The 27,091-nt window shown below is 53.0% G+C and overlaps 14 protein-coding genes across 14 annotated transcripts; 8 read left to right on the top strand and 6 right to left on the bottom strand.

Moving 5' to 3' along the window:
- The first annotated feature begins 46 nt into the window (after window positions 1–46).
- On the top strand, window positions 47–401 carry SAICODRAFT_29131 (Pkr1-domain-containing protein). The gene has a single exon (XM_019167328.1). The coding sequence runs from the start codon at window positions 88–90 to the stop codon at window positions 385–387; it is 300 nt and encodes a 99-aa protein (XP_019026015.1). The 5' UTR covers window positions 47–87; the 3' UTR covers window positions 388–401.
- Window positions 402–767: 366 nt separating this feature from the next.
- Window positions 768–2,764, top strand: SAICODRAFT_64182 (uncharacterized protein). Its single transcript, XM_019170053.1, has 2 exons — window positions 768–2,030; window positions 2,086–2,764. The coding sequence occupies exons 1-2, from the start codon at window positions 848–850 to the stop codon at window positions 2,415–2,417; spliced, it is 1,515 nt and encodes a 504-aa protein (XP_019026014.1). The 5' UTR covers window positions 768–847; the 3' UTR covers window positions 2,418–2,764.
- Window positions 2,765–4,122: 1,358 nt separating this feature from the next.
- SAICODRAFT_23610 (DDHD-domain-containing protein) lies at window positions 4,123–6,883 on the bottom strand (the record flags this gene model as incomplete). Its single annotated transcript, XM_019166710.1, has 3 exons — window positions 4,123–5,890; window positions 5,944–6,657; window positions 6,729–6,883. 3 exons carry the CDS (start codon window positions 6,881–6,883, stop codon window positions 4,123–4,125), a joined length of 2,637 nt encoding a protein of 878 aa, XP_019026013.1.
- A 611-nt stretch (window positions 6,884–7,494) lies between these two features.
- SAICODRAFT_196105 (uncharacterized protein) lies at window positions 7,495–8,237 on the top strand. Its single transcript, XM_019166132.1, has one exon. It carries the CDS (start codon window positions 7,566–7,568, stop codon window positions 8,184–8,186), a length of 621 nt encoding a protein of 206 aa, XP_019026012.1. The 5' UTR covers window positions 7,495–7,565; the 3' UTR covers window positions 8,187–8,237.
- On the bottom strand, window positions 8,064–9,638 carry SAICODRAFT_29129 (uncharacterized protein). Its single transcript, XM_019167327.1, has one exon. The coding sequence runs from the start codon at window positions 9,622–9,624 to the stop codon at window positions 8,290–8,292; it is 1,335 nt and encodes a 444-aa protein (XP_019026011.1). The 5' UTR covers window positions 9,625–9,638; the 3' UTR covers window positions 8,064–8,289.
- A 122-nt stretch (window positions 9,639–9,760) lies between these two features.
- On the top strand, window positions 9,761–10,475 carry SAICODRAFT_76688 (ferredoxin). Its single transcript, XM_019171033.1, has 2 exons — window positions 9,761–9,911; window positions 9,971–10,475. Exons 1-2 carry the CDS (start codon window positions 9,794–9,796, stop codon window positions 10,345–10,347), a joined length of 495 nt encoding a protein of 164 aa, XP_019026010.1. The 5' UTR covers window positions 9,761–9,793; the 3' UTR covers window positions 10,348–10,475.
- A 191-nt stretch (window positions 10,476–10,666) lies between these two features.
- On the top strand, window positions 10,667–11,218 carry SAICODRAFT_33572 (DUF336-domain-containing protein; the record flags this gene model as incomplete). The annotated part of the gene is made up of 1 exon (XM_019168299.1): window positions 10,667–11,218. One exon carries the CDS (start codon window positions 10,667–10,669, stop codon window positions 11,216–11,218), a length of 552 nt encoding a protein of 183 aa, XP_019026009.1.
- Window positions 11,219–11,539: 321 nt separating this feature from the next.
- Window positions 11,540–13,057, top strand: SAICODRAFT_5520 (MFS general substrate transporter; the record flags this gene model as incomplete). Its single annotated transcript, XM_019169356.1, has 3 exons — window positions 11,540–12,677; window positions 12,737–12,822; window positions 12,884–13,057. The coding sequence occupies 3 exons, from the start codon at window positions 11,540–11,542 to the stop codon at window positions 13,055–13,057; spliced, it is 1,398 nt and encodes a 465-aa protein (XP_019026008.1).
- A 134-nt stretch (window positions 13,058–13,191) lies between these two features.
- Window positions 13,192–13,991, bottom strand: SAICODRAFT_17320 (uncharacterized protein). Its single transcript, XM_019165783.1, has one exon. The coding sequence runs from the start codon at window positions 13,829–13,831 to the stop codon at window positions 13,235–13,237; it is 597 nt and encodes a 198-aa protein (XP_019026007.1). The 5' UTR covers window positions 13,832–13,991; the 3' UTR covers window positions 13,192–13,234.
- Window positions 13,992–18,893: 4,902 nt separating this feature from the next.
- SAICODRAFT_23603 (Sec1-like protein) lies at window positions 18,894–20,866 on the top strand (the record flags this gene model as incomplete). Its single annotated transcript, XM_019166709.1, has 2 exons — window positions 18,894–18,930; window positions 18,981–20,866. 2 exons carry the CDS (start codon window positions 18,894–18,896, stop codon window positions 20,864–20,866), a joined length of 1,923 nt encoding a protein of 640 aa, XP_019026006.1.
- Window positions 20,867–21,084: 218 nt separating this feature from the next.
- On the bottom strand, window positions 21,085–22,375 carry SAICODRAFT_23602 (uncharacterized protein; the record flags this gene model as incomplete). Its single annotated transcript, XM_019166708.1, has 3 exons — window positions 21,085–21,415; window positions 21,458–21,595; window positions 21,654–22,375. The coding sequence occupies 3 exons, from the start codon at window positions 22,373–22,375 to the stop codon at window positions 21,085–21,087; spliced, it is 1,191 nt and encodes a 396-aa protein (XP_019026005.1).
- A 606-nt stretch (window positions 22,376–22,981) lies between these two features.
- Window positions 22,982–24,100, bottom strand: SAICODRAFT_29122 (uncharacterized protein). The gene has a single exon (XM_019167326.1). It carries the CDS (start codon window positions 23,979–23,981, stop codon window positions 23,220–23,222), a length of 762 nt encoding a protein of 253 aa, XP_019026004.1. The 5' UTR covers window positions 23,982–24,100; the 3' UTR covers window positions 22,982–23,219.
- A 476-nt stretch (window positions 24,101–24,576) lies between these two features.
- On the bottom strand, window positions 24,577–25,467 carry SAICODRAFT_29121 (uncharacterized protein). The gene has a single exon (XM_019167325.1). It carries the CDS (start codon window positions 25,331–25,333, stop codon window positions 24,944–24,946), a length of 390 nt encoding a protein of 129 aa, XP_019026003.1. The 5' UTR covers window positions 25,334–25,467; the 3' UTR covers window positions 24,577–24,943.
- Window positions 25,468–25,767: 300 nt separating this feature from the next.
- On the top strand, window positions 25,768–26,990 carry SAICODRAFT_64173 (glyceraldehyde 3-phosphate dehydrogenase; the record flags this gene model as incomplete). The annotated part of the gene is made up of 2 exons (XM_019170052.1): window positions 25,768–25,943; window positions 26,003–26,990. Exons 1-2 carry the CDS (start codon window positions 25,915–25,917, stop codon window positions 26,988–26,990), a joined length of 1,017 nt encoding a protein of 338 aa, XP_019026002.1. The 5' UTR covers window positions 25,768–25,914.
- Between the last annotated feature and the right edge of the window lie 101 nt (window positions 26,991–27,091).

Genomic DNA, 27,091 nt, shown 5'->3' with positions numbered 1-27,091 from the left:
CATCCAGGCGCCTGGTTCACCTCGATTGCATCACGTACACCCACCCCACTGACCTACAACCCAAATCCCAACACACAATCACCAACCATGACTACCTTCGTTGTATCTTTATGGGACTCGATCTTTACGCCAGGACCGACCCCAACCCTTGTCATAGCCATGAACGCATCCTTTGTCGCATTGATCGCCCTTCTCACCGTTCTGGCTTTCATGACGCGGAATATCCACGTCTTTGCGCTTCTGGCTGTTGCGATTGGATTGTGTGTCAGTGTGCAATGGTTCTTGAAGGAGCTGGCTGCAGCTAAGGAGGAGGAGGAGAAGAAGGGTAAGGAGGGAGGTGTGGCGGAGCCGGCTGCAATAGCGGCGGAGGAGAAGAAGGAGCAGTGATCGTGATCTAGAAGGTTGGTCCTTGACCTGGTTGGATTGTGTGTGATATGCTGACAACATGCTAGCTATGTGAGTTCTCTATATTCAAAGATACCCAGCATTTGCATTGAACCTCATATTTTGTCTCCATTGCTCCAGGACGCTACCTCACTTTTAAAGGATCCTGCCGAAGCATAAGGTTTGGAATCGAGCGGAGAAGGAAGGATGCCGGCTTGTGGTGGATATTATACACTCTCATTCGGCTATAAGAGTTACCCACAGACCCCATTGCAATTGCCGTCACACGATGAAGCACCTGATAGAACTCCTGACGAAGCAGCGCGAAGACAAGTGAACAGAGGCCCATGGTTCGTAGTCCAATCTGTCCTCCAGCTTCAAGTCAACACCCCGAAAGACTGCCGGCGCCGTCCCGGGCCGGCTATTATATGGAAACTCATTAATCCTTTCTGGATTCGAAAAGATGTCTACGTTACTAGGCCCTCCTTTGATTTTGTACGTCAGGTCTAAACACCATCACCTTCGCGAACCCGATCTCGCTTCCTGGACGACAATTCATGCGAACGTTCATCCATTCTTCTTGATACAGTACACAACCCTTTCTTGCACAATGGCTGATCACGACCCACAATCCGATCCCGATTCCGATTCCCCCGCTCCAACCCTCTATACCCCCGCCAACCTCCCCCCGATCATGGCCTCATACAATACCGAAGGTTGGGGCTCCCGCATGATCTTCCGTCTAACACTCCGCGCTCCATTCCTTCCCGTCCATATCGCGCCTGGGACGAGGTATGAATTACATCTGGGGCTGTGTAATGAGATGAGTTTGTTTTTGAGGAACGTAATGGAGGGTAAGGGGGTAGGCGTTAAGATTGAAGCGTGGCCTAAAGATAGTGAGGCGGAAGTGAAGTTGGAAGATGTAGACGGCTATGTTTGTGGGTATGAGGGACTTCGTTGGCCCGGGTTCAACGGAGGTGGGAGGGGTGGTTGTGTCTTCTCGGCGCAACGTACATCCAAATCTCAGGGTGAAGAGGAAGATGACAAAGACTTCTACATCAAAGTCTCTGCCGTCAGAAGTCCGCAGATGGAAGCACATGGGGTACAGGACGCGGAATTGATGATCGTCCCGCTCGTCGCTGGTCCATTTCGATTGACACCGAAGCCCGTACCCGAAGACTCGTATGAGATCGTGCATACGCAACGGATTCTCCAGTTCCCTGATGGTACGGAGGGAGGTGCGCTTGTGCGGGAAAGCCCCGAAAGTGGAATCGTCGGGAAGATCTGGGATTCGTCGTTCTTCACAGCTGCCGCGGCATGGAGGGAGTTTACCAATTGGCTGAATCACGCATCAACCGAGGGACCGAAGCGGAAGTTTAGGGTGCTGGATCTAAGTTGTGGCACGGGCGCCGTTGGTGTTTGGATGGCTGCTGCAGCAGCGAAGGCTGGGCTCGCTCATTTTCTGGAAGTTGTGTTGACGGATTTGGAGGAAGGGTTGGCGACTATTGAGGAGAACGTCGAGCTGAACCGGAGTGGAAACGGCGTGAAGATGAGCGTGCAGGAGTTGTTTTGGGGAAAGAAGGAGGACGTGGAGAGAGTTGGAGACGTGAGTTTGGTGTTGGCATGTGATCTGGTGTACGAAGCAGGTATATTTGCACGCTCACTACACAACATCCACATAACTGACTGTGATCATGACAGAGTTCTTCGCACCACTCCTCGAAACCCTGGATTGGCTATGCATACCCAACAAAACCGTGATCTTGCTCGGCTACAAACAGCGTGGACTTACAATTGAGGAAAGAACCTCAATGTGGAACCAGTTTCAGGAGAGGTTTACGATGAGACGAGAAGAGCACGTTATGACGGCTGGAATTGGAGGATTTGGGGATATCGATTCGGAAGATGTAGGGTGCGAGATTTATCGGATTACGTCACCCAACAGAATCGAGGAAATCGGATCGGGGATGGTCAACGTGAATGACCACGAAGATGTGCGGGCTTCCAATGGAGACGAAGTCATGGAGACATAAACGCAGTCGCAGGGTGAACGGGAAGGGCACCCCAATGGAAAGGATTGGACTGCGCCGGAAGAGTCACACTCAAACCTCCGTTCCATCCACCCCATCCCGAACTCCGTGGGCTTAGCTGACAGTGGGTTCAGCAAGGCTACAAAGGTGACATCCACCACAGCCACAAAACCGATGACTTATGGAGATACGATGCTGCACGGAATGAGGAAGGTATTGCGGATTTTGAAGGAGACTCATGTGCCTACTGATGAAGATATTGCCAAGTGGGATATGGAAGCGGATGATGCTATGTGGATGGAAGTGGATCAGGATGCTTTGAAGAAGCTTTTGTATTGTCGGCAGGCCTGAGCACCTGATAAGGTCCAGATAGGAACTGACTCTTCCTGAGAAGTTTTCAAACTACGTCTGAATATACTTTTACACCCATTTTTCAAGGATTCTGAACATATAGATTCTTGATCTTGGTAAATTTTCTTCCCACGGTCTCACTCTAAGGCTGCAGTCACATAGCGGCGTGTTCCCATACACCTATGTCAACTCACTAAAAATAGCAACGCCTCAGACAAACCACCTCGCCTCTTCGCTTCCAACCTTCTCGATAGAATTCTTTCCACGGAGCAATTCGGATTGATTTGTAATTGGGCGGGCACCGGGAAGGCTGAGTTCCGGCACTGCCACCCAAATCCGTATAAAAACCTCATTGCCTCCCTCCCTCGACCAACATCTTCACCCTCAACCCACATCTTCACCATCTACATATGTGACACACAAACGACCCGTCAAAGCACTACAACTCCTCGCCTTCCCTCGCCACGCAAGAAATCTGACCGGCTCCAGACTTCTTCGCAACCATGTGTCGTTCCTTCGAGACACGCTCCACCCACACCCCCATCAAAAAGCGTTGACCCCGGGCCTGCGGGGTCGAGGGCCGTACCCCAATCACATTTCCTTTCGATATTCCCAATCGACTACGTGTTACAGACGATTCGCCTGTAATGCGGATGACCGAGTATATACTTTTGCACACTCCTCGGAATGGAAGGGAGGTGAAATGTATTTTACTATCCGCGATGGGGATCCTCTAGAGGTCTGGCGTAACCCAGATCCAGAGACGAAGTTCTTTCGACTTGGAGGGTTTCTGTGCGGTTTTGGGTGTTTGGGTGTTTTTGGGGGTGTGGAGAGCGTGGGGGAGGTTTTGGTATTGTGCTTGGCGTTAGATATGATAATAACCCACACGGAGTAGAACCTGGGCTGTGATGAAGTTGAGTACCAGAACATGGGAATACACCGGAGCATCTGCGGATCTCTGAAGTGGATGTCTTCTGCGCATGCGCTTGACAATATATTCTTCAATCGTCGTTGATTGAATGGTACCGATGAACTGAGGCTTGGGGGAATTCGAAGTGTGTGTCTTTTGTTTCTTTTCAGTATTTCTTCTTTATATCATAGTGAATATACGTTGTTTTCCCCCGTATTCATCTGTCCATTCTTCTTCGTCTTAATCTTCTTGATCCTTCCGAGGTCCAGAAATCGATGTCGTTGCAATACTCCACCATGTCTTCAAGACCATTAACAAACAGTCCAATGGTAATCGAAATAGTAAAAGCCAACGTCTATTCATCACATCATACATATACTCTAGCCAATATGAATCGCCATGCACTCCTCCACAATCATGGTCACTCACGTCACTCCTTCCTCCTCCTCACTTCGAGTTCTTCACCCCCGGGCCCTTTCCACTCAAATTCGACTTCTCCGCCGCTTTCACCTCCCACAACAACTGACTCAAAATAAAATGCATAACATCCGCATCCTGCCAATACTGCAAATGGCTCGCAATCACACTGATATACGAATAACTCTGCTCAAACATACCCTCCTGAATTGCGAAATCGATGCGGCCTGTTCCATTGAGTGCGTACAGCTTCTTCTCGCCATCCGATAAACGGACTTTTTCTTCCGCTGTTTTGGAACCACGGACGAAGCCGGAGTAGAGTGTGTCGCCGGTCGCTGATGTCACGTTGTGTTCATCGCTGGGGAGTAGCTCGGCTTGAGTCGTCGGTTGTGTCGGGGGTTGGTTGATAGCCGGCGCGGAGAGATCGCCATACCCAAGCGACATATTGACAATACTCTTCGTTATCGAACTCCGAATCCCAGAGAAGATACTCGTAGCACCCTGCGCAACCTTCTGCAACCCAACCAACTGCGTCCGGATACCACCCTTATTCCACGGCAACGGATGCGGCTTCAACTTTGCCGCATGCTTGCTGATGAGAGGTTCGATTCGATACGCAACCGGGTCGGATGGATGGAAGATATTGTAGAAGTTCCTGCACTTGGGCGAGGAAATAGTCATAGGTGCAGCCTCGGTCGCAGCGAACGGATCCTCGACCTCCACACCAATCGGACTAGGCATAGGCGGCGACGACTCATCGATCTTCGAACGTGCCGCGATATGCTTCCCCCTCAACATTTGGAACAACCCAATCGGACTCCCAATGGCAAAGAAATGCTCGACATCGAACGCCAACTCCAGTTTCTGGGTATGCTTGAGGTTGACATTCGGTCCCGGCTGTCGTGCGAGGATATCAAACAGAATCGCGGAACCAAGGGAGTGGCCGACCAACGACACCTTCCCCTTGAACTCCGGATTTCGCTCTTTGAATAGAGCGTAGACCCTGTTCAGCTCCGCGTGCACGGCCCTCAAAATCCGCTCCCTGTATATCGGCTGGTAGTAAAGCAGGATATCCAACAATACATCCGACACCAAGTTCCGTACAGAAGGAACACCTTCAACAGTGATATCCTGCAACGTCGCAACCTCCTCCTCCTCGCCTTCCTCACCCATGCCAAGATCGCTTTCTTTGCCCTCCTTGCCTTCGCCCTCATCAGGCATCAAACCAAACTGAATCCGTTGACGCCACTGAACAGGCAATACCTGCACCTTTGAGTTAACAACACGATCCTCCTTCTCCTTCTCCTTGTCCTTCTCTTTGTCTTTCTCATCCTTCCCCGTCTCCTCCTTCTTCTCAGGCGCCTCCCCATTCAGCGTCTGCAACAAGTCAGATTCCTTGTACGCCGTCTTCATCGTCCTCCTCATGACATTAACATCATGCACAAAATTCACACTCTCGATCCTCTCCCCCAACTTCTGCCCAATCCCATGAACACAAAGCACCAAATGCTCAATCTCCCTCGTCGGATCCTCATTCCCAACAACCTCATAATCCTCCTCCATCTCCGCCTCCAACACTTGTGCTCTCGCTTCCTCAGTCTGTTGGCCACCCTCGAAACGGAGTGCTTCGGCGGTTTCTTGGGTCGCTTTCGATTTGACTTCTTCGATTTCTTTGGAGATTGGAGGACGGGATTTCGCGGCGTCGGTGAAGCCTCGGACGAGTTTTGTGCCGCCTTTGTGGACGCCGGCGGTTAGGGCGCTGAAGAGGGTGGAGGAGATCATGGAGTAGATGTCTTTGCTGTAAGAGAGTTGTTAGCGGTCATGGTTTCGTTACGAGGCAACTATACGTACGTGAAGATCCATGCGGTGTTTTCGTTCGTGTAGACCACGAACTTCCCCATATGTGTTCCAAGAAGCGGCCACACCTGCTCCTTCGTCTCCTTCGGCTTCTCCTTCCCATCTTTCGCCTTCGTCGGCGTCCCACCCTTCTGCCCAGGTGATATAGTTACACTCCCACTCCGACTCCTCGAACCACCCTCCCCCGCATCTTCCGGCCTCAACAACTCCCCCGGAAGCCTCGCAACCCCCTCCACAGCCTCCTTCAACTTCTCCGCCAACATCTCCTTATCCAACCCCAACAACTCATCCTCCTTATCCTTATCCTTAGCCTTATCCTTGTCTTTCTTGAAATTGAAGGGTTTGATTTTCATATACCCCTCTTCAACCTGTACGGCCAAATTCTCATCACAAGGCTTGAGCGAACTCCCCTCCTGGACAAACCACGTCCCACGTCGAACTTCATAAATCGGTCCATTCCAATACACCGGTTTCAGCTCTCGCTCGACGACGTCGACTTCGAATAGTTGATCCTCGTTGACCATGACCATTCGCGCATCGGCTGGGGGCTCCTCGGTATCGTTCTCGACTTCGCAGCAACGCTGAAACGCGGCTTCGAGGGCGCGGGAGTCGGAGGGTGAGAATGGGACGTATTTTGTCGCGGGTTTGGGTGGGGCGGTGGGGGTGTTGTAGAGTTTTCGTTTGGGTTGGTCGACGGCGTAGTGCCAGCTGTACGAAAAACAAATCACGTCGTTAGCCCACTTGCATTGAGGAGATCGACAAGAGAGTACTCGTCGTACCGGATTGACATTGGTGGGGCATCCAAGTCCCTGTGTGACAATGGATGCCGATGACTCGTAACTGGCCTCGGCCCCGGACTCGGTGTATGCTCACCATCCCCGACAAGCGATAATCGTTTCGGAGTAGACCCTCCTCCTTCACGTTCAGACGGCATCTCGGAAAACCTCCTCTTCAACGGATTTTGTACAAATCCACCAAAGGACCCGGAAAGTCGTCCACGGACAAAGTTCCGGAGGGAGTGGGCTGAGGATGGACGGGACAGTTTGGTGATATGTTGTTGTGTATGATGGACGATCCCAGTTCCCAGTTCCCTGTTAGATGAAGGGTTCGGGCCTTGGACGGGATCAGGCCTGTTTATTTCTTGTTTTCGAGGACTGGGCGCAGGCTTGGGGTCGCCAATGACGTCCCGGACCGCCTGCGCCGTACGCCGTCCTGCAAAGTCCCAACGGTAAGAGCCCAAATGGAAAGAGTTCGTGATGTGAAATGCAATGTATTCAGTTTCGCTACCAAACGCCAAACCCCCACTGCAGCTGTCCCCTCTTCCTCTGTCCTCCTCATCAGCCCATGCTCAACCGATATCGATCCATATCCACCCGGGTCCACTCGAGCACTTCAATCATGAATCTCCACCCAAAAAAGCATCTCTTTCACGAGACCCCCGGCGGCAAGTTCCCGCAACCCTCGACCCGAATCTCTCGAGCTCTCGCTGATCGATCGGTGCCTCGCCCTGCCCCGGACACTGGCGCAGGCAATACCGGATTTTTGGAGAGTGTGCATGAGCGCAATAGCAACCGAGTAGAGTAGCAGAGTATCCTCCATCAGATCATAAAACAACCATGGCCAGCATAAGACTCGCCTGGAGACTACGCGTCAACAACTCCGGTAACCCTCACCACATCACCTGGGAACAATGCCAACAAATCTCCAAGTACATGACCTCCCTCGGAAGCGTTATCCAGCACCACCACGCCCGGGACCGTAACCCACATCCGACACCGAAAATGAACGGCTGGACGACGTTTGGCTCGGCAGAGGCCGCGGAAAAGGCTTTGGCGGAAATTCATACGCTTGCGTTGGGTGCAGAATCACAATCAACAGACGCGAGCGCGAGCGAACCGGCACCAGCACCAGCATCATCACCCAAACACCCCAATTTCCAACTAGAATTCCAACGTGCCGAAGCCTCCCTCACCGCCGCCACCCTCATCTCCGTCCTCCAAAACGCCTGGCGCACAGTCCCAAAACTTTCCGCCGAAGCCAGAGAAGCCGAAGCGAAAGGGAAGGGTCACGCTTCGTCCTATCACTTTATAAAGCACAAGACGGCGAGGTTGGATGGGTTTGATGGGTTTGGGGGACAAGGGTGTTTGAGTGCGGTGTTGGAGAAGCAGGGGGAGATTTGTAGGGATATGGAGGGGGAGAAGATTGGGAGGGAGGAGAGAGAGGAGAAGGAACTTTGATACAGAATGGATGTGGTGATGGGAAGCTCGAGCAGAGGAAAGGCCAAGTCCAGGAAATAGAAATGCAATGTATTCAATGTCGCTGCCTAATGCCAAACCGGGCCTAATCAAAAGTAACCTTCGTACCCTTACTCTCCACAATCCCAACCTTCGCCCTCGGCGCCGCAGCCAAAGCCGCACCAGGCGCAATCGTCCTCGCATCCCTCTCCTTCCATCCCTTATATCCTCCTCCTGCACTTCCACCGGCCTTCTTCTCGCGTCCCTCCCTCGATTTCTGTCTGTGTGCCTCTTCTTCCGTGAGTGGTACTTCCGGCTCGGACTGAACCATGCGGCCACCCCCCGCAGCCCTCTCAGCCTCCTCCTTCGCCCTCTCTCCCCGATTCGGAATAACCCTCGTACGTTTAGAGCGATCCTCCCCAAACTCCAACTTGAGCTTCCTCCCCTCCAAATAATGCAAATTCCGCTGCTTGATCGCATTCGTCGCATCCTCCTCTGTCTCAAAATCAACAAATGCGAAACCTTTGCATTTTCCAGAGTCTTCGAATGTCATCATCCGGATTTTTCGGATTGTGCCCGCTTTGCCAAACTGGTCTCTCAAGTCCTCTTCTTTTGTTTCGAAGGGGAGGTTACCCACAAACAAAATTCTGGTGGGGGGCTTGGATGAGTCCACACCGGGGATGGAAGCGGGTTTCTCGGGTCGACCTTCGAATGAGGAGCCGGGTTTGATGAGGACTCGACGGCCGTTCAGGGGTTCTTCGGAGAGGGAGACAGCGAGTTCCATTTGTTCCTTGGTCTCGAAATCGACGTACGCGAATCCCTTGTTCTCCGTCTTGCTCTTCATCGGAACGTTGATGCGTGTCATATCCTCCTCCAAAAGCGGGGTTTCCTTTCCGCGTGTCCTCGTAATAAAGAAATCCTTCAACAATGCTTTCGTAGTCTGGAACGACAAATTCCCGACCCAGACGGAGTATTCCGAGCGTTTGGGAGCTTGCGCTTCAGCCTTGGATTTCTTGGGGGCGATGACAGCGGCGGCTTCGAGGGGGTCGGTGATCTCTTCGGAGATTTTACCGGCTTTTTTGAGTTGACGGAGCTGCTTTTTGGAGGGGGGTTTGGCGAGGTCGAGGTTGATTTCGAGCTCTTCCTCTTCGGTCTCCGTAGCTTTGCGCTTCTTCCTCTTCTCTGACTTTTCATTGCTTTCGGGTTCAGGAGACGCCTCGGTAGCCGGAGTAGAGGATTCGACACCCTCAATCTGAGCGGGCTGATCCTCAGTCATCTCACCATCCTCGACGAGAGTCTCCTCGACGGCGCGTGCCCCCTCCTCAACCTTGACCTTCTTCTCCTTCTTCTCCTTCTTCTCCTTCTTCTCCTTTTTATCCTTCTTCTCTCCCTTAACCTTCTTCTCCTTCTTATCCTTACTGCTCACTTTCTCAAACGGCATCTTTGTGTTGGAAGTGTTTTTTTCCCTGTCGTGCTATTTTTGGCAGCAACTCACAAAAAGTCGAGTGCACCGAGATCACGTGCAGGCGGCGCGCAAGAGTACGAACGCCGCTCCGTAAGGATCTCGACAATCCGTGCGAAGAGCTTCAGCGGATCAACGAAGAGGAATCATGTTTCGATCTGCTTTGCCGAGAACTCTGAGGGCGTCGGTTGTTGCTGCTGGACGGCGACGGGCTGTGAAGATGACTGTTCAGACACCACCACTGCGGCCGTTCTCCATCTCTCCAGGTATGTTCTCCACCCAGTTTGCTCCCTTGTACGGTATGCTGACTTTCCTGCTTCTATAGTGCTGCAACACAAACACGTGGAACCACCAAAGCCCGGAGAGGAGCTCCACTGTACCTTCATCACCCCCGACGGCGAGAAAACCACCCTCGAAGTAGCCGCCGGCGACTCCCTCCTCGACATCGCTCACGAGCACGACATTGACCTGGAAGGTGCATGTGAGGGATCTCTGGCATGTAGTACTTGTCACGTCATCGTCGACCCGGATTACTATGAGAAGATGGAGGAGCCTGGAGATGAGGAGAACGATATGTTGGATTTGGCGTTTGGGTTGACGGAGACCAGTCGGTTGGGATGTCAGTGTATCATGAGCAAGGAGTTGGATGGGATCACTGTGACTTTGCCCTCGGCAACAAGGAATATGTCTTTCCAGAAGTAGGATGGGCTGAGAGGAGATGAAGGATAAGGGAAAGGTATCATTGGTCTAAGTCTGAAGAGTTACAGATCAAAAGGCAGAGCGATTACTGGCGTCTAGGGAGTTTGTTTGTTGAGTGAAGAACTACTCGCTTTTTATAAAGTATGAAAAAGAGACATGAATAACCTACGCGTCGTGGCCCGAAGCCTTTTCAAAGTCGACGTCTGGTCGAACCGCGCTCACGTGAAGCAAGCGGCGGTGCAGTGGTAGCGGAGCGGGTGAGCTTAATTAATGTCTCCGCTGACGCTCACAAACTTCAACTCGAACTGAATTTTCAATCAAGATGTCAGACCTCTCAGAATACGCCGCCCAGCACCAGAACTTGCTGAATTTCGCAAATGCATCCAAAGATGAGCTTTTGCAGATCGTCAAAGACCTAAACACTCAATCCCTCCGGCTCCGCTTCCCCTCCTTCTCCTTCACCGACGCCCACCACCTTGGCCAGGAACTTCTCCGAACCGTTCAGACAGAGTTGCCTGAGAGCGAACAAAACAAACCCGTCGTGATCGATATCCAACTCGGCGCAATGTGCGTCTACCACCTCGCACAACCCGGCACGACACCCGATAACGACACCTGGATCTCCCGGAAACGCGCCCTCGTCAACCGTTTCCACACCCCCTCCTTCACCTACGGCCGTCAACTCCAACTCGCTGGTAAGACGTTGGCAGACAAAGGGTTGCGTGAGGCTGAATATGCGGCGCATGGAGGTTGTGTTCCGATTGTGTTGGAGTCGGGTGTGTGTGTTGGGACGGTGACGGTTAGTGGGTTGAGTCAGGCTTGGGATCATTTGGTTGTTGGGTATTGCATGGAGGAGTTGAAGCTGAGTAAGTAAATGGAATCGGAAGAGAGGGATGGATCATAGATTATAGCCGTGGAGGCGGTGGCTATGGAAGCTCAAGGCCGTACGGGCCACGATTGCGACTATCAGCCCAACTCAAAAGATACCTTTGATGGAGAGTGAAGACTTCTCCAAACTGAGTTTCTGTATTCCGAACCTGTGTTTCGTTTCATAAGAACCTCCTTCACTGACCATGCACCTCCATGCGCCTACCCGCTCTCCCCACGACCTCCTCCTCTTCCTCCTCAACTCTCAACACTTCAGACGTCCAAGTAACCCGACCAGATCAATCCCTACAAACATCTACATTCTCAAATGGCAGATCAACCTACAATTAATCGCAAACACCTCTCCGCCCACCTCCTCCACGCCCTAACAACAATCTCCCTCCTCGTCTCACTCTCCTCCCTAACCCCCTTCCTCCTCCGCACCCTCCTCAACCCGCCCACGCCACCCCATTTAATCGGGACGAGAGCTGGTGATTTGGGATTCGTGGATGAGTGTGTTAGTCTCGTGGCGGCTTTGGGGTGGGGTGTGGTGAGTGATCGGGTTGGTGTGAGGGTTGTTGTTGGTGTGGGATTCGTGTTGGTGGGGGTAGCATTTTTGGGGATGGGGGTGGCAATGCGGGAAGTTTGGCAGGCGTTTCTGTGGAGGGTTGTGTTCGCACTGGGTGGTTCCGCTTGTGTCGCGATGATCACCGCACTCCTCGCACAGCTCTCGCCCACATTACACACCAAACAGCGACACGGACGACAAGCGGGCTTCATCGGTTTCGCATCCGGTATAGGCGCCCTAATGGCCGTATTCATATTCCTCCCACTCCCCGCACTCCTCGAAACCCGAACAAGCCTCGATGCTGCCGGCGCACTCCGCACAACATTCCAAATCCTCGCAGCCTATGCCGTCCTCTTAGGAGCGCTCATCGTCATCCTTCTCCCCCCGTCCCCAAACACGGCTACCCCCAGACTCCCACTCCCCTCCCACCTCTCCTCTGCCCTCCTCCTCCCACTCCATTCCCGCCCCATCGCGTTGGGCTACCTCTCCTCCGCCCTCGCGCGGGCCTCATCGGTCCTGTTGTCGCTCTTTATTCCCTTGTGGGCGAATCGTGTAGCGGGCGAGGGTCGAGAGGGGTATAAACTCGCGGCGGAGTTGAGCGGTGTTGCGCAGTTATTGGGACTTCTGTTGGCGCCGTTCGTGGGGGTGTTGACGGATCATTTGGGGCGGGAGTCTGTTACTTCGTTATCTGCTGTCATCGGCGCACTCGGCTGTGCTGTGTTTGCGCTCGTTGCGAACAGCAACAACACCCACCCAGGTCCCGAGGTGTGGGTAGGTGCGGGGTTGATTGGGGTAGGGCTCATTGGGGTGACTACGACGAGCTTGGGATTGTGTACGCATGCGAGGGAGGTTGAGGCGTATATGAGGGGTGCAGTGGCGGGGGTGTATTCTCTATCTGGTACGTACATATCATGATGGTGTATTCTTGTTGAGAGTGTGCTAATGGGTGTGGTGTAGGTGGATTAGCGATCTTGATATTGACCAAAGTGGGCGGGGTACTCTTTGACCGCGTAGGGCCTGCTGCGCCGTTTTGGTTGATGAGTGTACGTGTTCCCCTAATCCTGAAAGCGTTTGAATGCTGGCTAATTATCTGTGGGACGATAGGGGTTTAACGTTGTTGTTGCGGTGTTTGGAGTTGGGGTAATGTATTTGAATCGGTGGGGGGCGCCGTTGGAAAGAAGTGAGCGTAGGAGTGAGGAGGCAGCAGTGGATGAGGGCGTTGAAGGGGAAAGGAGGAGGTTGTTGGATGGGGATGAAGAGGAAGTGCCGGGGTGGTAGGTCCAAAGAGTACGGGAATGACTTTGGCTTCGTGGATGGCGCAAAAGTCCAAGTTAACCAATCCAATTCAAAAGACACAACTGAAGCTAGCGTTGTTGTGTTATACGACGTACGAAATCAAAAGTCATCATCCAAGGCAATGTCCAATCTCCCACGGTCCATCCATTTCATCACCCTTTAACGTCTCAAATCCTCCTGCGTTCCCCACCCCTCCGTGGCCGTGACGAAGCCTTCGGTACTATTATCCTCCTCCTCGTCCTCATCCGACCCACTATCAAACTCATCCGCCGCAACCCCATCAATTCCCCTCCAAACCCCATCCCGCCCCTTCCTCAACCGATCACTCGCACACCGAAATCTCTGCCCCGTCTTATAAATCGCGTACTTCCTAGGAAGTTCACCATTCTCATCCTCTTCTGGATCCGCAAGACTTCCTTCATCACAATCGAGTTCAGAGTTGAGTTGGGAGTAGGAAGAGGAACGGCGGAGGAGGAGGGTTGAGGTTAGGCCTTTAAATTGGGAGGGGGTGCGGATGAAGGAGAAGGCGCTGTGAGGGCGGGGGCGTTGTTGTTCTCGCATCACAGGCTGGTGCTGTTGACATAGAGGTGAGGTGGAGGGTGCGAGAAGGGGGGATGAGGCACGGAGTTGGTCGGGGGAGTTGCGAACGTCGGGGCTGGTTGTCCTGCTAGACGACCCGGAGGAGCCAGTGGAGGTGCAATTGACAGCCGAGACAATGGCCTTAACAGGCGTCGCGAAAGCAGTAAAGCACGACATAAACCGTTCGTGAACGGAGTCTTTGAATTGGCGAGCGTGCGGTGGTGTTCTCGAGGGCTGCCCGCGTGTGAAACCGGGATAAATGCTGCTTAAGGGGCGTACACGGAGTCCAAGAAGAACAGCTGATGGCTCTCGCTGCTCGCCGTGTAAAACTGGAGTGTGCTAACTGTATGTATGCTGATATACGGGTTGTTGTTTGGTTAATACGGGTCAGTGTTTGGGGTGGAGTGGTGGGCATTGAAACTTAACCCAGGGTGCATGGGGGCCCGTGCACGGGAGGGGACAGATGCCACCTGGGAAATAAAAATACCTTGGTAGGTAGGGAAACTGTATATTCCTGGTAATGCTCCTCCATCTGCTACTCCTCAGACCCATATAGATTCCCAGCTAGTGAAAGTGCTGAAACGACCACACTTCTAAGCCTCACCTCTTCGACGACCCCGAACTCTTAACTACCTCCACATCGATTTCCGGCGGAACATGAGCATACCCACACGAATCTCCATTCTTGCACATTCCCTTTCTCTGTACAGGTTCATTAGCACGCTTCATAGCTGACTCGATGGACTATACGTACGAAGTATTCACAGGCCAGATAATACATCCCAGCCCTCGACCCATCCGCCACATCTGGACGGACATCATACTGCCGCAATGCACTCGGACCCTTCTTCTTGCTACTGCTGTCTCCGTCCCTGTTGCGGTCGTAGTCATGATCACGATCACGGTCATAATTGCCATAACTGCTGCTCGAATACGCCGTACTCTGAGGGGGTTGAGGGGTGAAAGCAGGTGGTGGGGCGTATGAAGCCGGAGCACCGGTCATGCTCGCCAACAGAGCGGCGAGGTCCGGTTGTTGGGTTGGCGGAGGAGCAGCAACCGCAGCCGGGGCTGGGGCTGGAACCAGTTTTGCTAGTTGAGCCATGATTGCCGACAAATCGGCCGGAGCTCCAGGTGCGGCGACTGGCGCTGCTGCAAGCGGTGGTTGTGGTTGGTATGCTTGTTGCGGCCATGTGTATGCAGGTTGAGCGACTGGAGCAGCGGCAGCAGCGGGTTGTTGATACTGTTGTGCAAGTGCTTGCAATTTGGCGATTGTTTCCAGAGCTGCTGTTGGGACTTGCGGCTGCACTTGTTGGATCACTGGAGGAACAGCACCGACACCCTCAGGCGGTTTCAAGCCTAACAACCTTATGGCTTCAGGATTCACTCTTAACTCTGCTGGCAAGGGGATTTCGCGTTGGGGCTGGAAGTCCTCCTCGTCGTCATCCTTCGGCTCAGTAGCAGTTGTAGGCATGTCGTTCTCATCGTACAACGCCATCAGCGTCTGACCTTCCCGCTCCTTCTGTTTATCTGCCTCTGGACTAACCGGAATCTTGATACCCAACCTCTTCAACGGCCTAGAGTCGGCATTCTCGGTCAACTCAATCGCACGAGGTTCATACCACTCCACCTCCTCCTCAATATCAAGATGTCCCTCCTTACCAAACGCGACACGACCTTCGTGGATATCCAGATCACGCGCGTTACCGTACTTGTGGACCTTACTCTCGTGTTCGGTATGGTAAAAGTCATCGTACTGCGGTTCGACAGTCTCGAATATCTTAATTTGTTCGAGGTGTGCGTCGTTCCAGGTAACCCTCTTCTTCTTCTTGGACTTGGGTTTGTCTTTTCCGGTGGATGACGAGTTTCCGGAGGAGGCCGATTTGTCACTGGCAGAGGGGGCAAGACCAGCGGCTTGGAGGACACTGCTGAATGAAGGTGCAGCTGCTGCAGGCTTCTTGGCAATCTTCGTCGTCGGCAAAGCTACCTTTGGCTTCTCCTCGGCTTTCTTGCCCAGGTTGGCAAAGAAGCTTGACGTCGTCGACGACGGCTTCGCAGGCGCAGCAGCTTTGGCAGTACCGGCAGCAATTTTCACGGCGGGTGTGCCAATAGTGCCTAAGGGCTTCTTGACAGGCCCTGTGGCAGCAGCGGCACTCGGTTTAGACTGAGGGGCGATGTCTTCTCTCATCTTCTTTCTCGGTGCTGACAAAGGATCATTAGCTACGTTATTGGGTTTGTCCGTTGCATTATGTATACCATCATCAGTCGGTCCCTTCCTCTCAGCCTCAGCCTCGAGAGGTCTCTTCGGTTGTGCTGTCTGACCGGCCCTCTTCGGCGGCCCGGGATCGGGCTTCCCCGACTCAATGGCATACGCACGTTCCGCGCGGTTTTGCCATTTCTCGAGCAGTGCACGGATAACTGCGCCCCATTAACCATTAGCTCTCCACTTTATTTGAATGCTCGATGAGGGGGCTGTTCTCACGTTTTGACTCTGTCTTCTTCAAGATCGTCACCATGACCTTGCCAAATTTGATTTCCGCCAACTGGGCAACAGTAGGTTTCGCTCGATTGAAAACCTATCAAATATTTCATCAGTTTCCATGTATCATTTTTGTGTCGTGTCGGTGGTCACTCACCTCAACAATTCCCACCACCACAAATTCGTGCTTGTCCTTCTCCTTCCAAGCAGCAAGCAACCAACTCCGCAAACGCGCAAGGATTGAAGGGTGCACGATGACTCTGTTATTAAAAATAGCATATTAACGATCACGGTTCAATATGAAGAGCGATTAGCAAAAGGAAGCATTTGTGTGCGTATGACGCCGTGCGCGTGCCCCCGTGTCCGTGCCCTGTTCAGAGCCAACCCCTTCAGATTGACCTTCCCTTAAACCACCATTCCGTTATTACCGTAAGCCATATGCGTCGCCGTTTCGTTCATCCCAGAAATCAAACAACGCCAAGTGAAAGCGCCAGCGCTCTCTCCCAAACATTGTACACCATTATAATACATCACCTGTAATCCGTGTTCGCCTGTATCAGTATTATGGGGGCACGCAAGCACACGTCACACGTCACAAACGATCCTCCCCTTCCAAAGAAAACAAGGAATTGTCATACTTTCTCAGCATCTCATCTCTTGCACCATCCTTCATCGCCTCCAATATCGTCGTCTTGGTCGCGATTTCTTCGTCTTTGTCTTTCGTGGCCGTTGATGCTGAGGACATGATGTCGAGGAGTTTGTCGCGGGTGATGTTGCCGTCTTTCTCTGCTTGTGCTGGGTCGAGCGCTTCCTTAAGTTTCGACTTGACTGGTGTGAGGGGGTCCTGTGCACGAGGCGGTGTGCCGGGCCTTACACTGGCAAACGGCAAATTCGGCAAACTTTGACTCAACTGATATGCTCCTACCCCCTTTCCTGCTCCCATGGCACCCGCATTCACCGTCACTTGCTGCCCCGCACCGGGTCCAATCGATACCGACCTGATACCACCTGGCATGATATTCTGCGGTTGCACTGTAACCTGTCCCTGTCCTTGCGCCTGCTGTGCTCTCGGCGCATGGATAACGTGCTGAGGATGCGGGTTCAGCGACGCACCCATCATTGGATCATTGACATTAAGCATCCCTGGGGCTTGATACGGGTTTATCATGAGTTGGTAGGGTTGGTGAAGGTATTGAGGATGAAGTTGAAAGTGATGTTGGGCGTATTGTGGATGCATCATGTGGGGCGGGATGTGGCCCATCTGGGGAGGCATCTGATGTGGTGGAGGAGCTTGGTGCTGAGGCTGTGGTTGTTGCTGTTGCTGTTGCTGTTGCTGTTGCTGTTGCTGTTGCTGTTGCTGTTGCTGTTGCTGTTGCTGTTGCTGTTGCTGTTGCTGTTGCTGTTGCTGTTGCTGTTGCTGTTGCTGTTGCTGTTGCTGTTGCTGTTGCTGTTGCTGAGCTGGGGGTTTGGGCATGATAGGAACCGGTTGGGCTTGACCCTGTATCTGTCCAGCCTGTGGGGGTTGATGCATGATAGATTGCGGCTGCGGAGGTTGAGTCTGCTGCGGCGCCTGCTGCGACAGATATTGCTGTATTTGTTGTTGTTGCAGCCCACCCACTCTGGCCGAACTTTCCTCAACACCCTGCCCCGTTTGTCCTTGCTTCTGGACCGCAACCGCTGCCACAGACGCCGTCGCGGACTTCGTCGGCTTCGTAACCCGAACCCCGGCACTCTTCCTCTTCCTCTCGAACCACCTCCCAATACTATCCGCCGTCGCCCCCGGACCCAACGTCTGCGCCAGCCGCGCTTTATCCTCTGTCGAAGGATAATGCATCCCAGACTCGAATTCTTTCTCAAGGAGCTCTTTGTGCTCGGATGTGAAGGTGAATTTGGTTGTTCGTGGGGGGCTGAATTGTTGCTCGCGTTTCGTGGGTTGAGGGGGTTGTGTGGGGAGCATATGGCCAGGTGCTGGCGGAAACTGCGAAGGGTCGAATTGCATCATTTGTTGCTGGTGTTGTAAAGGAGCACCGGTTTGCTGTTGCTGGGCTGGAGCGGCACCGGGATAGGGTGTATCCGAGTAGAACTGTTGTGGTACTCCGGGGTAGTTCATACCGCTGTTGTAGAGAAACGACATATCCTGCTGTGCCGAAGCCGGATCTCCAGACATATTGAAGGGCATGCCCATTCCCATGTTGTACGGGTTGGCGTGTTGCTGGGGTTGTGGTGTACCAGTACCGGCAGCGCCGGACTCGTTAGAGTCGAAGGCGTCGAATACGAAGTTGTTGAAATTGTTCTCCATGGTGAGGAACGATTACTGGTCTGGATGGAGGGTAGATTGTGGATAGGGAAGCGCGACGGTCTGTACCCGTTTAGGCTGACATTACACCGCGCCGGGACGGACTGAGATTATGGTAGGACGAATAGTTTGGATTCCTTTGGTCCTTTGACAGATGAGTCCAGGATGATCCGCTACTCTTGCTCGACAGTTGATGGTTCCGTCGTACACTGCTGTTCGGGTGGACGTACGCGCTGGGCGCCGTCGGCGCTGAATGATGTGATGACAGGTCGCCTTTGAGATACCAAAGTAAGGATATGGATAGAATTGAAGTAACATACTAGAAATAAGTGTTCAAGGCTCTGACACGTACCCGTATTGGCGACGCACCATGCTGTGCTCCTCTGCGGGTCGACGTCGCACGCTCTACGTATACGATACAATTCAAGGCCCATTGACCGCCATAGAGCTTGGAATCAATAGACTGAATGGCCCTACCACCATCCCTACGTGACGGGCAGAAAGGTAATCCCCCTCCCTTGGTTCTTACTCGCACGCCTAACGCTGTTTCGCAGCTGCCATTGAACGTCTTCTTAACCTGAACACGACTCCCTCATCAACCTCAAAAGACGACATCTCCAACGCCGCAGCACCAATCTGGAAACTCCTGATCTTCGACAAACTCGGCCAAGACATCATATCCTCCATCCTCCGCGTCCAGGATCTGCGAGAGAATGGAGTGACGGTACATACACAGTTGCACGCACAACGGGCAGCGATCCCGGATGTTCCTGCTCTTTATTTGCTTGAGCCTACGACGGCGAACTTGGAGAAGATTCAGGAGGATTTGAGGGATGGCTTGTATGAGTCTGCTTACGTCAATTTCCTCACATCCATCTCGCGAGACAAGCTGGAGGACTTTGCGGCAGCGACGGCGAAGGATGGGACAGACGCACTCGTTGCGCAAGTCTACGACCAACACCTCAACTTCATTGTCGCTGAACCAGACCTATTTTCGTTGTCTATTCCGGGGGTGTACCATACCTTCAACTCCCCCACATCCCCCGAATCCCAAATATCTGAGACAGTTGACGGGATTGTGAGAGGTTTGTTCAGTGTGGTCGTTACGTCCGGCCTTGGTGTACCGATTATTCGTGCACCACGGGGAAACGCAGCAGAAGCCATCGCCGTGAAGCTCGAGCAGAAACTTCGCGACTGGGCCGTCTCGACACAACAATCAACCCCGGCAACCGGTGCGCGACCCGTGCTGGTACTGCTAGACAGAAACGTGGATTTAGTACCCATGTTCTCCCACTCTTGGACCTACCAATCCCTCATCCACGACATTCTCTCTCTCCACCTTAACCGCATCACCGTCCCCGCCTCCGCTTCTGACCCTGCACAAGGCAAAAAGTCCTACGACCTCGACGCTACCCAAGATTTCTTCTGGCGGAAGAACAGTAATGCACCATTTCCGACTGTAGCGGAGGATATTGACAGTGAGTTGTCGAGGTATAAGATTGATGCGGCGGAGATTACGAGGATGACGGGTGCGAACTCACTCGACGACCTCGATCCCACGACCGCAGATCTCGGCGGTGCGGCGGGTTTGAAGTCTGCAATCACGGCACTGCCTGAGTTGACGGCACGAAAGGGAGTGTTGGATATGCACATGACAATTGCAACAACCCTCCTCTCTGCCATCAAAGAACGCGCACTCGACGACTTCTTCCAGCGTGAGGAAACGATCGGACGTGTCACTCGGGCACAACTTCTCGAGGTTCTTAGGGATCCGGCGAGGAAGGGGGAAGATAAGTTGAGGTTGTTTGTGATTTGGTGGTTGTCCGTCTCGGAATCCGAGGCGAGCCCGGAGGCGCTGAGGGAGTGTGAGGGTGCGTTGAGGTTGGAGGAGGGTGTTGATATGCCCGTCATCGAGTGGATCAAGAAAGTTAGGGAGTTAACGCGGATGACAATGATGACTACGACGAATACCGCGTCCGCACCCGCACCCGGGGCTGATGGCTTGTTACGGGGATTCTCGAGTCTGAGCTCGAGGTTCAAGGACGCTTCTGGTGTTGATCTCGGCGCACTCGTGAGCGGTGTCAAGAACTTCTTGCCGTCGAAGAAGGAATTGACGGTTACGAAGGTTGTCGAAGCACTAACCTCATCCGACGGACACGCACCCACCGGACCAGCAGCGGACTACGTCTCCCTCGACCCCCTCGCTCGCGGTGCCGCCTCCTCAGGCGCTAGCAGACGGGCGGGCGATGCGATTGTCTTCGTCGTCGGTGGTGGGAATTACGTGGAATATGGAAACTTGCAGGAATGGGCGAGCCAACAGGGTGTGGGGGGAGCACAGAGTGCGCGAGGGAAGGGGAGGAGAGTTGTGTATGGGAGTACGGAGTTGCTTAGTGCGAAGGGATTCCTGAGCGAGTTGGGGAGGCTTGGGAGGGGAGAATAGGGATAGAGAGGTAATGTGGAGGAGGATACCCGATATGACTCGTACGAATGCATGGGCGTGAATTGAGTAAGAATGAGATAAGCAAAAGTGATATGCCCAAAAAATCCAAAATCGAGAGTGCCACCAGTAGTTAAGGACCCCACCCCACGCTTTCTGCCCACGCTGTGCTCTCGTCCGTTTCCCAACCGGCTTTCGCCTCCTTCGTTCCCCATGTCTGTTTACTTTGAGCAGTATCCAAGCCAGTTCATCGGTCTTTGTCGCCAATTTTCCGTGATCCTCTTCTCCTTTTGTGGATTGTAGATTGGATTCTCTTTGGGTTTTGCCGAGGTAACAGCTGGCGGAGCATGCAAGGAGCGGCACTGGGAGCCAAAACGACAACGACCTTGCAAGTAGAAAGAGCAGATGCGCTTCGACTCCGTGGCCACCGGACCTTGCCATACTTCCCCACCTGCATTGGTATCTGTCTGGTGATCCGGAGAGTTCGGTGGTACACCGTGCGAAAAGCGACATTCCTCACCATACTTGCAACGACCGAACTTCATGAAGTGGCTACCCACAATCTGTCAGTGAAATCCATGTGGCTCGACATACTCAGCTTTGAACCTGCAGAACTCCTTGTCCTTCGCCGTTTCCTGGACGGCTTCTTCACGAACCGATAGCATGGACGTCAGGCCGTGTGAGAACCGACATGTCTCGCCATAGTTGCAGGTCCCGAACTTGGCAAAGTGGCTGTACGGGGTAATCAGCGACGTGTCCATTAGAGGGTACATCGAGGATGCTCTCAAACCTGCACCGAACATCCTCCTTCATCTCCGGTTGCGATTCTCTTGAACGTCCATGTAGGAAGCGACAAGAATCACCGTCTCTGCACCTTCCATTTCTGGCGTAGAATGTACAGAGGGGTTTCTGATACCCGTGAGAAACACTCGAACCAGGTTCACCTCGATACGAAAACTCGCAGTTACCCCTGTTTTTGCATGTAGCTTTCATCCCATAGCGGCAGACAGGTTTCTCGTCCCGTTTGCAATCATTTTCACGAGATTCTTTCTCTTGAGCGATACTATCAGCCCAGTCAAGTGTTTCTGCATCGTCCGATTCTTGTGGGATATCTTCTGACCCAAGATGTCCACGTTGTTCCTTCACCCATGCTTCCAGATCGGTTCTTTTTTGCCATTCTGCCTGTGCGTCATCGACTGCTCCTCCTCCCTCGCCGCCTTTACCAGGTGTGCTCAATGGTCCACCTAAAGGAGCAGGTTCACCCCAGCCGGTCGGAGGGGAGCAAGCAGTCGAGGGACGGACAGGGGCAATTATACCGGGGATGTTGGGCCTTCCTAATTCCAGTAGTCTAGAGAAGTTAGCAGTGACAGCTGTAGGACCGTTGCCGAACCATAATTCCTCCGTATGCTTGTCAAACGTCAGTCCCTGACCAACAGCCATGCTCGTTGGCGAGTTGGGATTGGACTCCGTCTCATCGACAGCTTGAGGAAGTTCAGAATTCGGAGTTGGCATTGTTGAGATATCTGTATGAAGCACGTCAGCAAACACAAAATATTGTCATAAATTATGCGTCGCTACCGTGGGAGAACCTGCACGAATCGCTATTCCGACATAGTCTTCCGCGAGCAAAGACGTAGCACAACGTCGGCTGTAGGAGCATGTGAGCATTCGAGAAGGTTACTTGTTCTGTCCCCACATCCTACCTCATCATCCTTCTTCAGCTTCCTCCTACGCAGAGCTCTCCACCCCTGGTCCTGTCGTCGCCCGCGAGCATTGTCAAAGCCAGCACGGCCTTGGGTGTTTGACCGTCCCTTGAGCAACACGTCGTAGTCTAGCTCCGGTGGACCTTCACACTATACGATTGGCTCGGTCAGCGTTGCCCAAGCTCTCTTGGATCCGGATAAATGATGTCACTGCAAACAACGTACCACTTCCCCGGCAGCATCAAGGATTTCTTGGTTCATGGGTTTGAGAACAGGGCAATTGTTCCTTAGACTGATGAGATAACAGCTTTATTGGTTAGCTGAGGACGAGACGGTCCGGCCGTATGCATGGTCCTCCTGGTCGTTCAATCTACCAAGTCAACTGCAGCTGGTGGGACGTGTGCCGGGCTTAACTAAGGTCACCAATGAACGTGGAAGGCAGAGAAAAGTTGTAGTAAGTGATCTGAATTAGGATAACGTAGAAGGTCAAGCACCGCCGTTCCAGACGACAACGCCCAAAAAGAAGAAATAAGGTATCACAGAAATAAGCGAACGAAGAACCATGGGCTAACCAACGACCTTTGCTCTTCCCGTAGTAGTAACGTGGCTGCACGCATCATCATCTCACAGCTTTTTGAATCATTCAGCTGAGCTTAACGTCCTGACTTCTTCTTGGTGGTGGTAGCAGCCGCCTTGGTGCTCGTAGTGGTCTTCGCCGTGGTGGTGGTGGTGGTGGTGGTCTTGACGGTGGTAGAGGAGGAAGCAGTGGTAGTCTTCAACGTCGTAGAGGTAGTGGAGGTGGAAGAGGCAGAAGATGTAGTCGGGGCAGCACTGGTAGCAAGAGCACCACCCTCAACCCTCACCAACTGCGTCACCGAATCATCCTCGACGATACAACTATCATCATCAAACAAACAATGCGGCGCCAACAAACACTGATCAGCAGCCTCCGTCGTCGAATTCCCAACCAGCACGATTTTCTGATCCGTAACGCTCGTAGCAAACAAACACGTCGTTGCACTCAAATTACTCACCAACCCCTGCGGATCCGCGAACGCAAACCCGGTACCGGTCAAATCGATCGTGGAAGTAACAGTTCCCGCATCAATCGACATCGAGTTATCCGAGTTATACGCCCATCCATAGCGCACGACCCTGCCCATTTTTAGGCCAGTGACATACGTGTGGTCACTCGTGTTAACAACCAACGTCTCCGGGTCAACACTCAACGCCAGATAGTTGGTGGTAGAACACCCATACGCGACACTCTCCGATGCAGAAACACCGTAACACCCCTTCTGCACGTTGGAAGTGGTGAGGTTGAGGTAGTATCCACCGTTATACGAAAATAAACCTTCGGTTGACTGGGCCACGGCCAGCGTGGAGAGAGCGAAGGCGAGGGTGGTTGCGAGCATTTGTGAGTGTAACAGAATGACTGCTGGAAAGCTTCTTGGCAAAAGGTCCAGGTGACTGGACTTTATACTTTCTCCAGTACGGAGCGTGTGAGGGTCGAGACAAAGCAATCGGTTCGTGTATCCCAATCTCAATATCTCCTCCTTACCCTCCCACGCTCCGAGGAATCTCTTTGAACGACGTCGAATACAATCTCGAGCACCCGTCCTCGACCGTTATCCACGAGACAAAGACAAAAACTTCTCCAGCGATCATTAGCTTTCCACGAAACCAAATGTCGGTGGAGCCCTTTTACGATGTATGGTGTATTGCCGTCCCAAATAGGCAAGTGAATGTATGAACTCCCCGCATCCAGGAGTTAATGATGTTAGCTACGGGAGCAAACATTTCCCAGATCCTTTGTTTCGACAATTTATTGCCGTGGGGCCTGGGTTTTGTTGTTATAACGAGAAATCCTGTAAGCTGCAGCAGGGAAGGAAGACAGCAGCTTGTCTGGTACCACAGTTGCGCACGTCTGTTCAATGATCATTATGCATATGCTGCCTTGCACGTACCCCTTCCAGTGACCCAAAAGGCAGACACGTTGTCTCCCGAGATCGTAAGTAAAAGTCCATGACGCTCATATCTCAAGGACACAATTCACGTGTTTCCAGCCGTGGGCCCACACCCCTTTCTCCTCGAGATGGCATGTTGCCGAGGAACGGACTGTAGCGGAGAACCTGGGTTAAATAAGTCACTAGCAGAGCGGTCCTCATGACAGAACACTCGTGGTAAGAGTCGCAGAGCTGGTTTGAGGCAAGGCAGAGCAGCATCCGAGCCCTAGATCGGGGTGAGGGTGCGTATAGTTGTGGCCATGTACGCAGGCCCGTATGTCCCTCTTGTCTTCCACAACGCGTGGTAGAGAATATTGTCGCGTCATACTCGCTGCTTAGTCTTCCTTTCCGTCACTCAACCCTCATCGATTTCACACCTGCCCTTGTCCACTCCACGCACCAAACCGACTCACATCAACGACCCCCTCCCCCCTCAAAGCCCCCCTCTCAACCGCCTTCTCTAACCCTTTCGCCTCGACCCCATATTTCGACCATTCGATATGCGGCGCTTTCGCGATTTTCTGTGGTTCAACTCTGCCTTTTCTCTCACCCTCCCCATCACCAGAACGGTGTAAAGACGCGATGAAGATTTCTGGATCCGCGATAGCCTCCCGCCGCTGCTCTACCAATGTCTGGATATCGTCCTCCGCACGGGCTCGTTGGGTTTTTAAGAGGGAGAGGGTGTGGGTGAGGGCTATGTAGTCCGGGTTGGTAAGGAGGTGAGGTGGGAGTTCGGTGTTTGCTTGAGTTGAGGGTGTCATTAGGGTGCGGTTGGATGTGGTAGAGGTTCAAATGTCGATGGATCAATTCGATGTTGGGATAGAACTGGTTTGGCACGAACTCGTATGTAACGTAGATTGCACCCGTGCCTCATCCCGAAAGAGGCAAGCGGACACCCGAGAGCAAAGGTCAAAGTTCAGAACACCGGTCTTTCGTAGAAACAGTAGCACAAGGAGGATAAACAGCCGTCGCAACTGCCGGGCCTCGGAGAACACCGACGACACGGCTACTACACGGATCCGGTATTTCCTACGACACGGCCCGTCTTTCCCCCGATATCTCCCGCTTTCTCAGCACCTCCATCGCCTGGCGCCCTTCCATCCGACCCCAAAGTGCACACACCCTCCGACCTCCCCCGAATACTCCAAGACGTTCCCTGATGCATATGTAGAATGAGCCGTATATATATGTATGGTCAGGATGACGTCCTTCCAGCGAACCAGTAATCGGTTGATCTCATCATCTATTCCCACGCACCTGCACGCAGAATTTACCTCGCTGAAGCGCTGACGAGGACAGATCGCTGCTCACCACCACATAACAAACATCATCATCAAATAAAATGGCTGCTGTCAAGGTTGGAATCAACGGGTATGCCGCGGTTCTATCCCGTTGCTCTGTGATCGCAATTGCTAATACCATTGGATCAGTTTCGGACGTATCGGACGTATCGTCTTCCGTAACGCTCTCGAGCACAACGAGGTCGAGGTCGTCGCCATCAACGACCCTTTCATTGACCCCGAGTACGCCGTCTACATGTTCAAGTACGACTCCACCCACGGTCGCTTCAAGGGCGAGGTCTCCACCGAGGGCGGTGACCTTATCGTCAACGGCAAGCGCATCAAGATGTTCTCCGAGCGCGACCCCGCCTCCATCCCCTGGGGTTCCGCCAACGCTGACTACGTTATCGAGTCCACCGGTGTCTTCACCACCACCGACAAGGCTTCCCTCCACTTGCAGGGTGGTGCCAAGAAGGTCGTCATCTCCGCCCCCTCCGCTGACGCCCCCATGTTCGTCTGCGGTGTCAACCTCGACGCCTACAAGCCCGAGTACAAGGTCATCTCTAACGCTTCTTGCACGACCAACTGTCTCGCTCCCCTTGCCAAGGTCATCAACGACAACTTCGGTATCGTTGAGGGTTTGATGACTACCGTGCACGCTACCACCGCCACCCAGAAGACCGTCGACGGTCCCTCCGCCAAGGACTGGCGTGGTGGACGTGCCGCTGCTGCCAACATCATCCCCTCCTCCACCGGTGCCGCCAAGGCCGTCGGTAAGGTCATCCCCGAGCTCAACGGTAAGTTGACCGGTATGGCTTTCCGTGTCCCTACCACCGACGTCTCCGTCGTCGACTTGACCGTCCGCCTCGAGAAGGCCGCTACCTACGAGCAGATCAAGGACGCCATCAAGGCTGCCGCTGCTGGTCCCATGGCCGGTGTCCTCGAGTACACCGAGGACGAGCTCGTCTCCAACGACTTTGTCGGTCACTCTGCCTCTTCCATCTTCGATGCTAAGGCTGGTATTGCGTTGAACGACAAGTTCGTCAAGTTGGTTTCCTGGTACGACAACGAGTGGGGTTACTCCAGGCGTGTTGTCGACTTGATTGCCTACATTGCTAAGGTGGATGCTGCTGCTTAAATTCGAACTTGAAAGAGTTTTGGGTTTTGATAGAGTGTCTGAGGTTGTAGGATGATCAATGTATGTTAGGTATCAATAGGAGTATGATACAGTCGAGGCTT

The sequence above is a fragment of the Saitoella complicata genome (assembly GCF_001661265.1).
Source record: "Saitoella complicata NRRL Y-17804 unplaced genomic scaffold SAICOscaffold_4, whole genome shotgun sequence".
Taxonomy (NCBI): Eukaryota; Fungi; Ascomycota; class Saitoellomycetes; order Saitoellales; family Saitoellaceae; genus Saitoella; species Saitoella complicata.
This window is presented reverse-complemented; position numbering and strand designations above follow the sequence as displayed.

Bases quoted from the DNA above. Each gene is read 5' to 3' on its own strand.
- SAICODRAFT_17320 (XM_019165783.1), bottom strand. From the start codon at position 13,831: ATGTCGTGCTTTACTGCTTTCGCGACGCCTGTTAAGGCCATTGTCTCG.
- SAICODRAFT_29131 (XM_019167328.1), top strand. From the start codon at position 88: ATGACTACCTTCGTTGTATCTTTATGGGACTCGATCTTTACGCCAGGA.
- SAICODRAFT_76688 (XM_019171033.1), top strand. From the start codon at position 9,794: ATGTTTCGATCTGCTTTGCCGAGAACTCTGAGGGCGTCGGTTGTTGCT. The intron at 9,912-9,970 runs GTATGTTCTCCA...CTGCTTCTATAG, and splicing joins GCCGTTCTCCATCTCTCCAG to TGCTGCAACACAAACACGTG.
- SAICODRAFT_29129 (XM_019167327.1), bottom strand. From the start codon at position 9,624: ATGCCGTTTGAGAAAGTGAGCAGTAAGGATAAGAAGGAGAAGAAGGTT.
- SAICODRAFT_196105 (XM_019166132.1), top strand. From the start codon at position 7,566: ATGGCCAGCATAAGACTCGCCTGGAGACTACGCGTCAACAACTCCGGT.
- SAICODRAFT_29122 (XM_019167326.1), bottom strand. From the start codon at position 23,981: ATGCTCGCAACCACCCTCGCCTTCGCTCTCTCCACGCTGGCCGTGGCC.
- SAICODRAFT_29121 (XM_019167325.1), bottom strand. From the start codon at position 25,333: ATGACACCCTCAACTCAAGCAAACACCGAACTCCCACCTCACCTCCTT.
- SAICODRAFT_64182 (XM_019170053.1), top strand. From the start codon at position 848: ATGTCTACGTTACTAGGCCCTCCTTTGATTTTGTACGTCAGGTCTAAA. The intron at 2,031-2,085 runs GTATATTTGCAC...TGATCATGACAG, and splicing joins TGATCTGGTGTACGAAGCAG to AGTTCTTCGCACCACTCCTC.